Source organism: Eptesicus fuscus, chromosome 24 (assembly GCF_027574615.1).
Source record: "Eptesicus fuscus isolate TK198812 chromosome 24, DD_ASM_mEF_20220401, whole genome shotgun sequence".
Lineage (NCBI taxonomy): Eukaryota > Metazoa > Chordata > Mammalia > Chiroptera > Vespertilionidae > Eptesicus > Eptesicus fuscus.
The window spans coordinates 16,173,500-16,189,910 of NC_072496.1; the positions used below are offsets into that span (position 1 = coordinate 16,173,500).

The following is a 16,411-nucleotide window of genomic DNA, read 5'->3' on the forward strand; positions in this document are numbered from 1 at the left end:
TAATGCTCACATTCCTCTCTCCCCTTCCCAGGAAACAACAAATCTGAAAAGACGGTGAAATTAACTCTTAAAGGAGGAGCTGCTGTTGATCCTGATTCTGGTGAGCAAGCAGGGGTGACGGGAGCAGAATGGGGCCCGCCTTCGCCCTCGGGCTCCCGCCACCACATCCTGTCCTGAGAGCACACCTGTGGGGAGCGTCCGGAGGTGGGGTGAGGGTGTTCCAGCAGGTGTGGACTCCGCCCGCAGACCCCTCCCCCAGCACCCTGGCCCCTCTTGGAGGAGGAGCTATGGAGCCCTGCCTCCGTGACAGGTCTGGAACGCTCTGCACACGTCCTGGAGAAAGGCGGGAAGGTCTTCAGCGCCACGCTGGGCCTGGTGGACATCGTTAAAGGAACCAACTCCTACTACAAGCTGCAGCTCCTGGAAGATGACAAAGGAAGCAGGTGTGTTCTGGGACGGGGCGTTCGGGGAGCTGTGCTCCAGGAGAGGGGGCCGCCTGGCTGTGCCGTCAGCCTCGGGAACCCGCCTTTCTCCGTGCCTGGGCCTCCTGCCCCCTCACAGGGAGCGAGGGGCGCAATGAGGCTTCGGTGGGAGAGGAAGGACGCCACGTCCCGACAGCCTGGCTCTCCTGCGTCCAGCGGGCCGTCTCCTTGGGGTGTGTCACGTAATCCCCCAGCTCTCCTTACGTTCCCTTGAAAATTCTAGAGTTTCTCACACCCTCACTCATGTTTCTCCACTTCTGGAGCAAGTCACGTTCGGCAAGAACTGAACTTCCAAATTTTCCTCCAGACTCTAGTTACTAAAGAGGTTTGGATTTGCCTTTTTTGTTGTTATTTTTTAAACCTGATAGAACGCGGCGAGGGCCAGTGCTGGGTGCTGAGGGGCTGGACTGCTTTCTCCGCCCGCACCCCTGGCTGACGTCCCCATTACAGCCGACGTGGAGTGGGCTGTGTGGGCGGAATGTTCGTGGAAGGAGCTCATTCTGATGGTGAAAATACTTTTAAAAAACTACTTTCACATGTTAAACTCTCTTAGCACACGGAAACCACTTACCATTGTGACTCCAGGAGACCCAAAAGGTTTCCTAGGGGGAAGGCAAACCCCGCGGTGGCAGCCCCGGCAGTGAAAAGCCAGCACTGAACCCTGCCAGCCTCCGTCTACGGGCTCACGTTCTCCCTGCCTCTTCATCTTCCACAAATGTTTCATTTGAAAAGGGGACGTCAGAGGCGACCATAAAGAATGCAAAGTATTTGGTTGGCTACTCAACATGTCTAAAGAAATACACCGCAACTGTCATTTAGTTCATTACCTCCTCTGGTCAGAGATTTGAAAGTCAGAAATGGTTTCTTGCTTGTAAAAATACACCTTCGGAAAGCTAGATGTACATTGTACCGCAGGAGAAGGGTTGGGCTTCTGTAGAAATGCAGGCGTGGTCAGTTAAATGACAGGCAGTGAGAGGAACGCTCCCCACCACCAGCCAGAAATCCTAATGGTGGTTGCGGATGTATGCGTTTTCCTGGGCCTGGGTTTGTGGGTTTTAGAGGGAAAGGGTTGTGTGGGTTATTAGGGCCAGAAAATGTTTTCAGGTAGGTCAGTGTGGTATCTTCCAAACATTTCCAGGCGAAAGAACCTAATAGAACAAATTTATATGCTTTTGGGCAACAGCCCAGGAAAACAGCAGGAAGCCCCAAATTTTCTTTCTTTTTAAAAAATGTGTTTTTATTGATTTCAGAGATGGAGGGAGAGGGAGAAAGACAAACATCAATGATGCGAGAGAATCACTGATCAACTGCCTCCTGCACGCCCCACTCTGGGGATGGAGCCTGCAACCCAGGCATGTGCCCTGACCGGGAATCGAACCGTGACCTCCTGGTTCATACGTTGACACTCAACCACTGAGCCACACTGCCCGAGCATTTGAACTCTGGCTTTACCTTAAAACGCATACAAGTTTTATATTTATACTTAACAGTGATGTAAGATTTAACTTACCCACTACTTCCACTAAGAAAAGAAAAATTAACTTAGCCAAAGCTAGGCAGCCCAGGAGCTAGAGAGTGCCATGAGGTGTGCCCTAAGTTGAGATGGAAACAATGGGAGCCTGTGTCTGAGGCTGCTGGCCCTGGGTGCCACTGTCCCACACCTGCCATTTCATCGCACCTCAGCTGAGCTGAACCACAAGTTCTGTGCTATCGTGAGGGTATGTTGTTAATGGCTGCATCTCTTGAAACGCATGACTTCTAAAGGATACTTGCTGCATTTCTTTGGGCACTTTTTATAGGCAGTTTGAAAGGCCATTGTTTAATTACTTTAAAGTTATTATAACCGTCAATTCAATAAAAGTAAAATAAATGTTCTTTATTGTAATACCAGCTCCCTTCGTTCCGCTGTCACTCGTCATTTTAGGCAATTGGCAGTTCTTTCTCACCCAAGTGGACTGTCCGGGAAGGGAACCTCCAGAAATGTGACAGCTGACCCACAGGTTGGTAATTGCTCCTCCTCTCCCTTGCTGCCCTCACAGGTACTGGATATTCCGGTCCTGGGGCCGCGTGGGCACGGTGATTGGCAGCAACAAACTGGAGCAGATGCCGTCCAAGGAGGATGCCGTCGAGCACTTCATGAAGTTATACGAAGAGAAAACCGGGAACGCCTGGCACTCCGAGAACTTCACAAAGTATCCCAAAAAGTTCTACCCCCTGGAGATCGACTATGGCCAGGTAATCACGGGATCCGCTTACACCATCTGGTGTCTGTAAAGGGAAGCATTACCCTATGCTTTTAAAGACATCCCAAGAATCAGATGGCATCCCTGGTGAATGCTACCCCTGTTTAAAGAATTAGTACAAGTCCTTCACAAACTTCCAAAAACAGAATGGGAGGGAACACTCCCAACTCATTATCGGAGGCCAGTGTCAGCCCGATACCAAAGCCAGATAAAGACATCGTAGGAAAACTGAAGACCAATTCACTGTGAGTCTAGATGCAAAACCCTCAGCAAAACACTAGCAGTCTGGCAGCACAGGAGGCATTTATCCGAGGAAGGCAAGGTTGGTTCGCCATACGAAAATCAGTGTAATAAAACATGAATGGAATAAAGGTTAAAGGCCACATGATCTTCATAATAGACCAGGAAAAAGCATTCAATAAAATCCAGTACCCTTCATGAATGGGGTCCGCACCATGAGTGTGAGGTGGAGAGGTTTTAACTTCTTTTCTTTGAAATCTGGTGTATTTTTAACGCTTACTGTACATCTCAGTTTAGACTGGCCGCATTTCAAAACTAGTGACTACTGTATTGAACTGATCTAGAGAATCATTTCTTAAGGCTCTATAGAATTCCATCCTGTGGGCAGCCATAATTCATAATTTACCCAAGCAATATAATGTGCCTCCCCCGATAGGGGTTTAGATTAGTCGCAGGTATTAGTTATAGCAGTGCTGATAAACATAAAATACCTATACCTCTGATTATTCATAGAGGTGGAGTTCCTGAGTTGCAGAGTATGTGTATTTATTTATTTATTTTTAATATATTTTTATTGATTTCAGCAAGGAATGGGGAAGGGATAGAGGGAGAGAGAGAGAAACATCAAAGAAGACAGAAAATCACTGATTGGCTGCCTCCTGCACAACCCCGACTGGGATTGGCCCGCAACCCGGTCACACGCCCTTGACTAGAATCGAACCTGGGACCCTTCAGTCCACAGGCCGACATTCTATCCACTGAGCCAAACCAGCTAGGGCCAGAGTATGTGCATTTAAATAAGGCTTTTTGGCCCGTTAAGAGTTTGTTCCTCGGTGAGGTTAGAGCTAGAAGCTGAGTGTTTCCGTGTTAAGAGTACATTAAAAAAAAAAAAGTTCACCCACAACAGCCATGAGCACGGCACGGCACAGGTCTCTGCATCAGGGCAGCCCCGCGGGTCCCAGGAGCAGCGCCCAGTGCCCGCTCCCTGCCCTCGAAGCACATGTGTCTGCGGACACTGATGGGCAGCATCGCCCTGCCCCACGGGGCTCAGAAGTGAGACGTTGAGGCATCTCCGGAACAGTGTGCTCTTGGCATAGGCTGGGCTGCAGGCGGTGGGGGTCGAGCCTCCTGCTCTTAGTGTATCAGGAGGGGTGAGGGTTTGGGGGTGGGGTTGGCCTAGTTGGATGCACTGAACATGGTCAGGCTGCCTGGCTTGAGGCTTTGGGGCTGTGGAGAAGGCTGTGTAGACTTAGTCCTTCATGCAGTTGGCCTCGGGGGGAGGCGGTGCAAGAGAAGGGGGAGACTCTGTCCCCTGTTCCCTCGACCCAGGGTTTGCCCTCCTAGCTGCCAAGCACTTCTGGGTTGGGCACGAGTGGGCACTAAACACGCTCCCATGCAGGACACCAGCAGCCCGAGGGCAGGAGACAAGGAGCAGGAAGGGGTGAGGGTGTGGGGGGTGTGAGTGGTGGCAGTGCAGCTGCAGTAAGAACAGGGGGCAGTCAGAGGACTGGGGGGGCCTGGAAGTGCCTGATCCCTCTGCAAACGCGCACACTCTGGTAGCTGCCGCCCAAACCCTGTTGATTGGTGCCTAGCCTTTTGCTGGTGGCACTCCATCCTGGGTGCTCTACCTGCAGCCCAAACACCACTGCCACTTTGGGTTGTTCAATGGGGTCTCTTACTGACTTTCTTTTCCTCCGTAACTTACCTTTTCCCCCAAAGGATGAAGAGGCGGTGAAGAAACTGACAGTAAGCCCTGGAACCAAGTCCAAGCTCCCCAAGCCGGTCCAGAACCTCATTAAGATGATCTTCGACGTGGAGAGTATGAAGAAGGCCATGGTGGAGTATGAGGTGCGTGCAACGGTGGTCCTGTCTGAGCCTGTGCTGGCCAGTGGGCGCTCAGCAGCTCTTCTGGATTTGGCATCTTGGCCTGCTCCGAAGCCAGAGGTGGATGAGGTGTGCTGAGGCCGGGGTGCTTGCAGAGGTGTGCTGGAGAGTGTCCCCTGGGTTCCTGGTCCCCCTGCCCTTTGCTCCCCCTGGTTGCCATGGCAGGGTCTGTAGCGTCTTCTCTGCGGCCCCACAAGCAGGCAGTCCGGGGCGCAGCCCACTCCAGTAGAAGTGTGACCGCCGTCGACAGCAGTGCAGGGAACTCCTGACACCTGCTTCACAGATGGAATTCGTTCCCGCTGTTTGAGGGAGAGGTTGGGCCCCAGGCTGAGTGAGGGGGGCGGTTTGAGCCCCTCTCTCCTGCCCCACATGTCATTCCCAGCTTCCTGTACTGTGGTTTTTCTGTGATTTACAGAAATCCTCACCTAAAGGGCTGGGCCCTGCCCGGAAGCAGGCTAGGGCAGCCGTGAGAGGGGGGAGGAGGGTGCCCGCTCCTCGCCTGGCGGGTGTCCCGTGGGGCCGGGTCACCGGGCGGATGGTAAACATGGTGGCCCTGGGGGCTTTATGCCCGGGGGGGGGCACCTGGTGCTCCCTGCGAGGAGGTGACGTCTGAGCCCAGAGCGAGTGTGCCAGGGGAGGGAGGACGCTCCGCCCAGAGCCTGGTGACTCCAGGGAAGCCTCCCTGTGCTGCGGGGCGGCTCTGGGCTCGGCCTCGCCCGCTCTCAGGTCCTCCGGGAGCCGGGAGCCAAGCCGCTGGAGCCGAGCCGCTGGAGCTGCTGCCCAGCCGGCCGCAGGGCTGTGCCTCCAGTCTGTTTGCCGAGCGAGGGGGCGGCTTGTGTTGCCTCAGCCCCGTGTTCCTGGCCTGTGTGTGTGTTGAGGGTGCAGATTAGAGACCAGTCTTGTTAAATAAACGTGAACACGTACCGCGTGGGGAACACGCTCCCCTCACAGTGCCTGCTCGCCGCTCTGCTCGCGCTGCCCTGGGTCGGGACGTCTTCCGGAGTTCCTCCTCTGGCTCTGCTTTCAGAACCACTCTGTAGTCCAGACGACAGGTCGGCCTTTATTACAGCTCCTCGGTTCAAAAGAGATCGTCCACCTTCTCCCCCAGAGTTAGCTCCAGCTGTTTAACTCCCGGAAGCCCGCCTCCCTCAATCAGGATCGGCAGCACTGAGGGTGCAGCGACACGTGGGTGCCATGGCCGAGGAAGCGTTAGACGCTGGCCCCGCTCTGCCTGGTGAACTGAGCACGTCCGTGGCTGTTTCATTTTCTCCCCACGTGGTTCCGTGTCTCAGGTGCTTGTTCGGCTCCATCTGTGTCCCGGGCACTGCAGGTCCCGGGGAGGCAGAGGGGGGTGAGGGGGTCTGGGCCCCGGAACAGAGGACCCATTGGGAATAGCCCCAGAGGCAGTGTCTCAGGATACAGCGCGGGGTCCCCGCGCACGGATGTGAGAGGGCCGGGGGAGCAGTCCGGGCAGGTCCCTCACAGAGGACGTGGGCCCCCGATTACAGATAGGAGCCCAGGGCGGAGAAGTGGGTGCACAGCGAGGAGCTGGTGACCAGGCCTTCTGGCTGCAGATCTGTTCTCCATGGCAGCGTCTCTCCTGGTGGGGGTTCCGAGGGTGCGGGGGGGGGGGGCAGTAGCAGTACTGTCAGCGCGAACGTTTGGCCGTGTGGTGGCTGATGTGAACACACTGGTGACTTTCTACAAACGTGTGTGTCCAGGAGCGCGCTCTTTCAAAGTCACTTATGGTGGTTTCCTTCCGGGACGGCCTTGGCTCACCGCGTCCTCGCTTGGGAATGAGTGGGGAATGCGCTGCGTGCGCCTCCCGGAAGTGCGTGGCTATTTCACGTGGAACGCGGGGCTGGAGAGCCTGGCGGGCTTCTCCCTGACACTCATGACAGCAAGAATCTCCTCACAGACTCTCGGCCCTGAGTGGGGGTCGGACTGCACAGTCTGCGGAGCTGGGTGACTGCATCTCCCCAGGAAGAGGGGGCAGCTCCGGATGCTTCCATCAGGGCCCCGGGAGGCCTGAGAAGGTGACCCACCCACCCCGCCCGGCGCCTGCTGCACAGAGCCTGCCTTTCAGGGGATCCCCTGTCTCCGCAGATTGACCTTCAGAAGATGCCCTTGGGGAAGCTGAGCAAAAGGCAGATCCAGGCCGCATACTCGATCCTCAGTGAGGTCCAGCAGGTAAGCGAGGGCGGCCCTGCTCCGTCCCGGCTGCCAGGGGCTCTCCGGGGCCAGCCCCGGTCTCGGGTGCAGCAGTACGTTTGCTCAAGGTCAGGGATGTACTGGCCCCAGTCCGTGATGACTGAGATGTTTTCAGTTGGACAAGTGCTGCCGGGAGAGAGGATCCCAGTGAATTTGCAGTGTTTCCCTGATGAGACAGGCAGTAAACTTCCTGTGAGCTTGATGAGGAATTCGTTTCTCCTGCCTCATAAAAAACTTCAGGTTTATTTGTGTGTCCTTTGAATTAGGCTGAATTTATTACGCAGTTGCTGGGAAGTTACCGAGTAGGAAGCTAAATAATGTCTCACCCTCATTCATAGTCCCCCTCCACAGAGCCTTCCAGCCGTGCCCTGGAGGGTTCCACTTGGGGGGGTGGGTGCGGGTGCGGGTCGGGGCAGGCTCGGCTTGTGAAAGAAGAAAAGCACACAGAGGGCAGTTGGGCCGGGGAGATGCTTTCTGGCGGGAGCTGGAGTAGAGCCCCTGACACGGAGCCGTTAACACGTAGAGCTGGGCTCAGGCAGTGTCCCCACCAGCTGGGACCGTGTCCCCACCATCGCACAGAGCGGGAGACGGCCGCAGGCCCAAGTTGTACGACTCAGAGACGCCGATGTCCTGTGAGAAGCAGACTCGCGGCCTCGGGCCTGCAGGATGCCCGCTTGCTGCCCCTGTGCCATCCTGGGTCCGAGGCTGCTGCCCAGCATGCAGTGTCCCTGGTCCAGCTCCTCCCTCTGTGCGTTCATTGACACCTTTGCATCTCGAGCACTGATGTCATCGTGGCAGAAAGGGGGACTTGGCCCTTCTGAGCCCGCCACCTGGACCTCCTGAAAGGAATCCCGGTCGTAAAGGTGAAGTTCAGTGGATGAAGGAGGCCAGACTGGATTTTATAGCAAAGGGTTTTTCCCCTTTTATTTCATTATGAAAAGTTTTCAAAGCATACGAAAAGCGGAAATAATTTTACAGCAACTCCCATGAGCCACCACCTAGACACGCAGTTCACCCTGCGCGGCGGCTCTAACGCCACAGCTCCCGTGCCAGTGAGACTCGATGGGCAGCGGGCTGTGCGCGGAGCCTCACAGTTTGAGGACGGAGGTCCTGCCGCTGCGGGGGGTGGGGCACCAACAGGAAGGCGGTCGTCCTGGAAAGATGTGCAGGAAGGCTCTGCACTCACGGAGCGCCGGATCCGCCGAAGCCCAGCCACGCGCTGGGCCTCGCGCTGCCTCAGCCTGTGTCCGTCTGTCCCTCCCCTCAAGGCCTTGTCCCAGGGCAGCAGCGACTCCCAGATCCTGGATCTCTCCAACCGCTTCTACACCCTGATCCCCCACGACTTCGGGATGAAGAAGCCTCCGCTCCTGAGCAACGCGGACAGCGTGCAGGTAGCGCCTCTGGGTCTGCGGGGCCGCGCTGCTGCTCCCGTGTTGCCCCGCGACTCCCTCCACGTCGTGGTCCCTAAGGGCAGGGCCAGCCCGGGCAAGGCCCCTCCGGTGTCATTGTGAAGTGGGGTTCTGCCCACGATGGTGGGGACAGACCACGGGCAGAGCAATGTGGTGCTCCCCCCGCTTCCCCTCCTCGGTGGGGAAGCCGGGAGTGGGAGAGCCTCCCTGCCTCTCCAGGCAGCCGGTGTAAGTGCCACCTGTCACCAGTGGGGGCGAGAGGCAAGACGGCCTTCCCACAGCCTCACGGCTTCCGCCGCCCGCCACAGGGACACGCCATGGTGTGCACTGGACGGCGACAGGCTGCGCGGTCAGCTGGGGTCCCCCCCCCTCACTGTGCGTTTAGGCCGTCATCTGCATTAGGTTTTCTGTTCCAGAACTGGCGAGTCTTTCTCCCTCACGTGGCCCCTCGCTCAAGGGTTTCTCTGTCCCTCCAGGCCAAGGTGGAAATGCTGGACAACCTGCTGGACATCGAGGTGGCCTACAGTTTGCTCCGGGGAGGGTCTGAGGACAGCAGCAAGGACCCCATCGATGTCAACTACGAGAAGCTCAAAACCGACATTAAGGTAACAGGCCCACCCTTTCTGATGCATCCTCAGCGCTCACCCCAGTGCGTGGTCCCCAAACCTCCGTGTGTGCCGGGTCTCCCGGAGCGCTCCCGCACCGGTGGCTGGGCCACACGCCGGCCTGGCCGCCGCGTCCCAGGCGCTGACCTTGGAGAGCCGCGGGCCGTTTCCCCTACAGCTGAGCACCTGGTGCAAGGCAGGCCTCCAGCCAAGGCCTCGGCTTGGTTTTGAGGGGCCTGGCCGATGGTCTCTTCCTTATGCAGGGGGGCTGTTTTTGGAGACTGTGGTCGGAGCCCTAAATGAGTTACGGTGTCCATTTCAGAAGTAGACGTGCCTGATGGCACCTCATAACGACAGTGCTGGTCCCTGCCCTCCCGGTGACGCCCGGAGTCCTTGGACTTCTGCCCGGAGGCTGGCCTGAGAGGGGTGTTAGCCTCGGCTCCGGCTCCCCTGGCCTGGAGCTGGTCTCGGCTCCCAGGCGCCTCTGCTCAGCCCTGTGTCCTCCCTGCAGAGTCACAGGGTCCGGGTTCCCTGGAGGCTGCTGAGCCCGGGAGGGCGGGTCTGTATCACTACAGAGAGCCCTTGCTCCTCGCTTAGGACGAAGCACAGGACTGGGTCCGAGCAGGGAGCATCCCGTGTCACGTGTGGTGCCCGGGGCGCCTTCGTGATGGGAGGCTGGGGTCCGAGCAGGGAGCATCCCGTGTCACGTGTGGTGCCCGGGGCGCCTTCGTGATGGGAGGCTGTGGGTCCGAGCAGGGAGCATCCCGTGTCGTGTGTGGTGCCCGGGGCGCCTTCATGATAGGAGGCTGGGGTCGGTTCTTGGTGAAGGCGTTGTTGTGCTAAGCCTGGAAGGACAGCAGGATTCCTGTTTTCTGAACACGGTACGAACGTGAAATAGGACCAGCATTTCTCCTAACGCTCACGGGAGGGAGTGGGTGGTGCCTGAGCCGTGGTGTGCGTGGCCCTGAGGAGTCCAGAGCCCCGCCCTCCAGTGCCACGTGGTTGGCAGCATCCTTGCCGCTTTGGATTGCAAGTCATGGCTTTGGGGTGCCCCTCCTGGCCCACGTGTCTTACCTCCATGAACTGGACTGGAGCTGGCTCCTTGTTCTAAAGGCTCTGTTGACAGAGCCCAGGTTTCTAGTTTTTTCGTAGCACAAAGAAGGCATGTCCAAGGAAGTGGGACCCTGGCCGGGGCCTCCCCAGCTGTGGGGCCGCTGGCCTGGGCTCTCAGTCCCATCGGGCTTTCCTGAAGGCCATGGCCATGTGACCTGTGCACCTGAGCTTGTGCTGTTCCTCCCACTGTGTGCTCTGATACCCAGACGCCCTCTCCTAGGTGGTGGACAAGGATTCCGAGGAAGCCAAGGTCATCAGGAAGTACGTGAAGAACACTCACGCGACCACACACAATGCCTATGACTTGAAAGTCCTCGAGGTAGGGCTCTCCGCCCCCTGCCGGCTCCTCCTGCTCCTTCTTCCAACCTGGGCCTGGGTAGAGAAAAGCAGTTAACTTTGCTTGAAATAACCAGGGGAAATTTCCTTTATTGAGCTGAAAAAAACAGTAGTCTCCTGGTTTGGGGGTGGGTTTATTCTGTTTTTAAGGACGTTTCCTAGCCTAAAACCTGGTTTTAGAATCGGGAAATATTATCAGAGATCTAAGATGAAGTGCCTTGCCCTGGCCGATTTGGCTTGTGGTTAGAGCGTCGGCCCGCAGACAGAAGGGTGTTGGTCCGAGTCCCAGTCAGTTGCAGTTTCGATCCCCAGCCCCAGTCGGGGCACCTGAGGGAGGCAACCAATTGATGTGCTCTCTCTTTTCTTCCTCCCCTCCTCCCCCTCCTCCCTTCCACTCTGTCTAAAAGTCAATGGGAAAAATGTCCTCAGGTGAGGGTTTTATTTAATGAAGTGCCTTCGTTGTACATCTCCTGCACTGTGACTCGCTTTCGTAGCTGGTCTCTGCTAGCTGGGACGTTGGCTAGTCGGGTCGCTCTCTCCCAGCCTGACTGGAACAGCTCACTTACTTCAGGACCCGTCAGGGTTCCCGCTCAGTTCTCCTGGATCTGGCCAGGCCCTTGGGTTAACCGGAGTAACGTGGTTTCTCTCCCCTCTCTCCTTGACTGACGACTCAAACAAGATCTTCAAGATCGAGCGTGAAGGGGAACACCAGCGCTACAAGCCATTCAAGCAGCTGCACAACCGGAGGCTGCTGTGGCACGGGTCTAGGACCACCAACTTCGCTGGCATTCTGTCCCAGGGGCTCCGGATCGCCCCCCCTGAAGCGCCCGTGGTACGTGCCTGGCCTGGAGAGTGGGTGGGCAGTGCCTGTCTCCGCAGCTGGCCCCAGAGAGAGCTTCCATCGATACTTGGGTGCGACATGCACGTGCCCAGTGCATAGGGGCCTGGTGGGAAGATGGAGGTTTGGGCTCGGCTGTGGCTGACAGGTGGCCGTTGCCAGGCCCTTAGCACAGCCCCTGAGTAGGGCCTTCGCCCTCCTTCTCCTGACCCGAACTCTGTCGCTGGTGTGACTGCGCGTGTGGGAAGTGTCCAGGCCCGGCTGTGAGCGCTGATTGGGGTGTTGACATGCGGAGAACAGACTTTGGCCGTGAGCCAAGCTGAGTCCCCACCTGCTGTACCCCTCCCAGCTGGGTGACCTCCACGGAGCTCCCTGTCTTCCTCGGGGATGCGGTGATGCGTGAGGAAAGCCCTGCCCCGACCAGGGTGGCTGTGTCACCCACTTGATGGCAGAAGGGAGCAGCTGGACAGGGACTTAGCGGTGGTCTTCCAAGCCTCTCGTTTTAGGGCTGTAAAAGGGGGGCCGGGGGGAGAGTTTTAAAGACTCGATTGTGCTGTGCCACAGCACGTGACTTGGGCACGTGACCTGACCTTTTTGAACCTCGTGTGTCACTCGCAAAGGGAATAAAAGAATAGGCAGCATTTACTGGGAGTTCACATGTGCTAGGCTCTGGGGGAGCATTGATTGACTCATGTAATGCTCACAGCAGCCCCGTGCGGGTCTTGCCTCCGTTCAGAGGAAAAGGACGTGGGTCCGGAGGTGAAGCACTTGCTGAGGCCGCTCAGAACCGGCAGACCCGGGTCGGGGCAGCTGCGGGAGCTCGGGCTCGGTGCCTTGCGAGGGGCGTGGGGGAGGGGAAGTGGTGCTGCGGCACTCGGCTCGGCACGGCTCGCGGGCACCCGTAGCGGGGGGTGCTGCTGGCTGTGCCCGTCAGAAGCTCAGCTGTCCTTCCCCCTGCAGACGGGCTACATGTTCGGCAAAGGGATCTATTTCGCCGACATGGTCTCCAAGAGCGCCAACTACTGCCACACGTCCCAGGGAGACCCGGTGGGCTTGATCCTCTTGGGAGAGGTTGCCCTTGGGAACATGTGAGTGTGCCTGGCGTTGGGGCTGTGGCCCTTGGTGGGGAGGGCGGGTGGGCTCCAGGAAGAGAGTCCCCTGGGCTGGGGGTGACCCTGGACTTTCCCTCCACAATTATAGGCCCCCCTGGGGGTGGGGGTGGGGGGGGAGGTGGAGGAAGGCCTCACCAGCCCAGGGCGGGAGCTGCGAGCAGAGAGGGGCACCCGTTGCCCCTCGCACTGCTGTTCAGAGACGGCGTGGACGAAAGGGGCATCAGGCCCGGTTCTGATGCCTGCAGAGAAAACCTGTGGGTCCAGGGATGGGGCTGAACAAACCCCGCGTGGCTGCCGCGGCTCCCTCTGCACAGGACCGTCCTGTGCACAGGGCTGCAGAGCTGGGATCGCCGGCACAAGCTGTGCAGAGAGCTTCCCTGTCGGAAGCCGGAGGGAGGGAGCCCCCAGAGGCCGCGGCTGGGGTGCCAAGGGCGTGCCTTCACGGAACCCCAGGGCGATGGGCTAGGTTCTCGGGCTCATCTTCCTCCCTTGACCTCGTCTGCGAGTCAGAGCCTTGTCCCCGGAGCCCTCTGAGACGGTCCTCTCTCACAGGTACGAGCTGAAGCACGCTTTGCACGTCAGCAAGCTGCCCAAGGGCAAGCACAGCGTCAAAGGTAAGTGTCGCCAGCGCTGCGGCTCTGTCCCCGGCACCTGGCTCCCAGGAAGCGGCGGGCCTGGGGCTCGGCCGTGACACAGCCAGAGGCTCGGTTCAGAAGCTGCCCTCGCTGCCAGCCCCGGTGCCATAACTGCCGCGGGGAGTCTGAGCACCGGCAGCGAGGTGCGTGGGCGCTGCGATTCACCCCGACTCCTCGCTCCAGCGCCGAGGGCCCCTCGGGAGCCAGTGGCACCTGAGGAGCCGGAGCCCCCGCTGCCTGGGGAAGGGACTGCTTTGGAATTCTGCTCAAAGCGTAGTTGGGGGCGGGTGCCGCATGCACCTTCTCATCAGAATCCCGAGGCTGGTGCCCTGGGAACGCGATTGTAGCCTCCAGGGCCCCGTCGGGAAGCAATGGAGGAGGAAGTTTGTCTTTAACATGATCACAGATCTGACACGAGTGGACTCCCCGCCTGGCCCATTCTCGGTCGGCTCACAGTGGTCTCACGCGTGCCTTCTGTTTCGCAGGTTTGGGCAAGACGACCCCTGACCCTTCCGCCAGTATCACGCTGGATGGGGTGGAGGTTCCTCTCGGGACGGGGGTGTCGTCTGGTGTCGACGACACCTCCCTGCTGTACAACGAGTATCCTTCACGCGTAGTTCCGTGTGCAGCCAGCGGGCTGGGGAGGCTGCCCTGGGGCGGCCTCCGGGTGATCCTGCCCGCCCTGGTCTCCCTGCACCAGTGAGCCTGGCCCCGCCCGAGCAGCCCAGTGTACGGGGCGCCCCGCCGAGCCTCCTGCCCGATTGGGGCGCACACTCTCCGCTCGGAAACCTTTGCCTCCTTGACACACTCCCCTCCAGGTACATTGTCTACGACACGGCTCAGGTGAACCTCAAGTACCTGCTGAAGCTCAAGTTCAACTTTAAGACGTCCCTGTGGTGAGCGGGCGGAGCCCGAGGCGCAGCCCAGCCGACGGCAGGCAGAGGCCGTGGCTGGGGTGCCAAGGGCATGCCTTCACGGAACCCCTCGGAGAGATTTGAACACCGGGTCACATGTTCAACGATTTTTCCAGACTTTTCAGATCCATTGTTCAGGGGGCTGGGGGTGGGTTTCCCTGCACCATAGCCCTGTGGGTAACTGACAGTGGAGAGAGGGAGGGGCAGGGTTTTGTCTAGAATAGTCCTCAGGAGAGACCAGGCCACGTGAGTCCTGGTCCCCGGGGAAGGAAAACCTAATCTTCCACCTCACACTTAAGTGTTCTTTTTTAGTTTTGGAAAATGTTAAGCATTTATTTTGAGGTAAAAATAAAAACTAATTTCATAATAATTAGGTTTTCCTTTGGCGTTTATTGTCACCCTTTTAGCTTTGGGGTGTTGGCTGGTGGAGGGGGTGAGGAGACGGATAACATTTCTCCTCAGAAACGGAAGGAGCCTCCTTTTCTGCAGCCGCTGACCGCGGCCTTCTCAGGGCGTGTGGTGGAGCACAGGGAAAGTGGCGTTTGAAACTTGACTTCCCTGTGAGCAACTTTGTCTTCCCGCCTAAATTACATCACTGGCATTTCCGGGGCCGATGCTAATTCTCCGTTAATGTGAACGTGGCTGCGGTGTTTGTGTGTGTTGGTCTCACCCTCACCAGAGGCCACGTCCACAGAGACGACAGGGAGGCTGGCCGGTGTCCGTGAACCCCCCGAGTGTGCTGGGGGGCAGGCGCACTGCCCCTTCCAAACACCAGACCCTGGAAAGCGCTGCGCCAGCCAGTCCGGTGCGCTGGTGACAGACCACGTCAGTGCACGGTTCTGTGGGGGCTGCTTTACACGCGTGCACAGGTGGCCTCATGCTACGACTGTACATCTGACAACAGCACTTAAAAATGAAAGCCTGGGTGTACCTGTGGCACTTGGGACCTTTTAGAGGAAGAGGAGGGAGTGTGGGCCTAAGGGCGGAGTCACAGGCTGAGAAGGCAGCAGGTGCGCCGTGGTCTCGAACCCCAAACTGCCCTGGACTTGTTGGCAAGGGAGACAAGGACATTCTGTTCCAGACAGGGAGGAAGAGAAGCAGTCCCGCTTCCTCTGAGCTGAGCTTTATGTGCTAGCGAGTGAGGACAACAGCGGCCGTTTCTGAACTGGGGCTCGGGAGCTGAGTCTGGCCACGTGCAGTTTGTACGAAGGCCATGCACACCGGGTGAGGTGCTCGGTCTCAGCTGCAAACACAGCCATCAACTTGAACACAGTGGAGTTCTTACGTTCTCGGCGTCCTCGGTGTTTAAGGACCCTTAGCACCTCTGACCTGAGACCCACCCCCCAAATCAGCCATTCAGCAAGGCTCTCAGGCTCCCTGAATCCCGAATATTCTGTATCCTTTTCCCTTTTTATCAGCACAGAGAAGCAGTTGCCCTCACAGCACCCGATTAAACAGCCCTTAGGGTGGAGTGATCACTTAACCCTACCAGACCTGAGGCCCTGAACCTAACTGTCCCCCATACCTGGGCTCCTGAGCATTAAAGAGAAAAAATCAACATGATATAGAAAAATGTTAGTTACATGCAAACAAGTGGTTAGAATAAGATGGAGCTTGGAGACATTGTAGAAAATAGGTCTACCTTTTATCTAGCGCCAATATTCCACCTTTGTGTGCCAATCCACCCAGTAGGATGAGCCTTGTTTCACACAGAGGTACTTCTTGCAAAGTGAGCACCAGATGTTGCTCTTCACCTTCTTGCATGGATTGTCTTTGTAAGACACTCCAGGATTTTGCTAGTTGTACCTGGAGTGCTTTTCCATGCACACAGCACAGATATGATTGGACGATGTCCCAGGGAATCTCTGGAAAATGATTGCCTGGGGTCATCCGTTGAGGGCAGGGTTCCTTTTGTGGGTGGCGGTGGGCTGATGTCCTGTATCCACCAATAAGTTGCAGGCACAGTTTCTGAATATATCTGGTGAAATAAACTGGCTTTTTTGAAGAAGCTTGCTGCTTTGAAGCATAAAAGATATAAGAATTATAACTGGCCCACATAAAACATTTTATGAAAAGCCGCTGTGGCCAGCGGTAATGATGACAAGACTGGTGAAGGCGGATCATCTGGTCATTTTTGTCACAGCCACCCATATATTTATTATAGTCCTTCACCAGCTATGGCATCTGTATTTCTTGCACACTGCCATCTTTATTTCTTCTGTTTATTACTACATTTTGGGCTGGATCGTGGTAGTTCAAAATAAATGTGATGGGCTTTCTATCCTGCCACACTAAACATGTTACACTTTCTTGACATAGATAGCGACTGTCACCCCTAGCAAGTTTTTTTACACTTTTCAGCGACTTAGGAAGCTGCTTCCTGTTTTGC

The 16,411-nt window shown here is 57.2% G+C and overlaps 1 protein-coding gene across 1 annotated transcript in view; it reads left to right on the top strand.

The window, feature by feature from the left end:
- PARP1 (poly(ADP-ribose) polymerase 1) overlaps positions 1-14,386 on the top strand; it is a 36,299-nt gene extending 21,913 nt beyond the window's left edge. Inside the window, exons 11-23 of the mRNA XM_054713088.1 lie at positions 32-100; positions 311-443; positions 2,522-2,717; positions 4,685-4,813; positions 6,956-7,039; positions 8,329-8,451; positions 8,946-9,074; positions 10,408-10,506; positions 11,203-11,355; positions 12,322-12,449; positions 13,026-13,087; positions 13,594-13,708; positions 13,927-14,386. Coding sequence (XP_054569063.1) covers positions 32-100; positions 311-443; positions 2,522-2,717; positions 4,685-4,813; positions 6,956-7,039; positions 8,329-8,451; positions 8,946-9,074; positions 10,408-10,506; positions 11,203-11,355; positions 12,322-12,449; positions 13,026-13,087; positions 13,594-13,708; positions 13,927-14,008 — 1,502 coding nt within the window. The 3' untranslated portion in view covers positions 14,009-14,386. The remainder of the gene's footprint in view (positions 1-31; positions 101-310; positions 444-2,521; positions 2,718-4,684; positions 4,814-6,955; positions 7,040-8,328; positions 8,452-8,945; positions 9,075-10,407; positions 10,507-11,202; positions 11,356-12,321; positions 12,450-13,025; positions 13,088-13,593; positions 13,709-13,926) is intronic.
- The last annotated feature ends 2,025 nt before the right edge of the window (positions 14,387-16,411 follow it).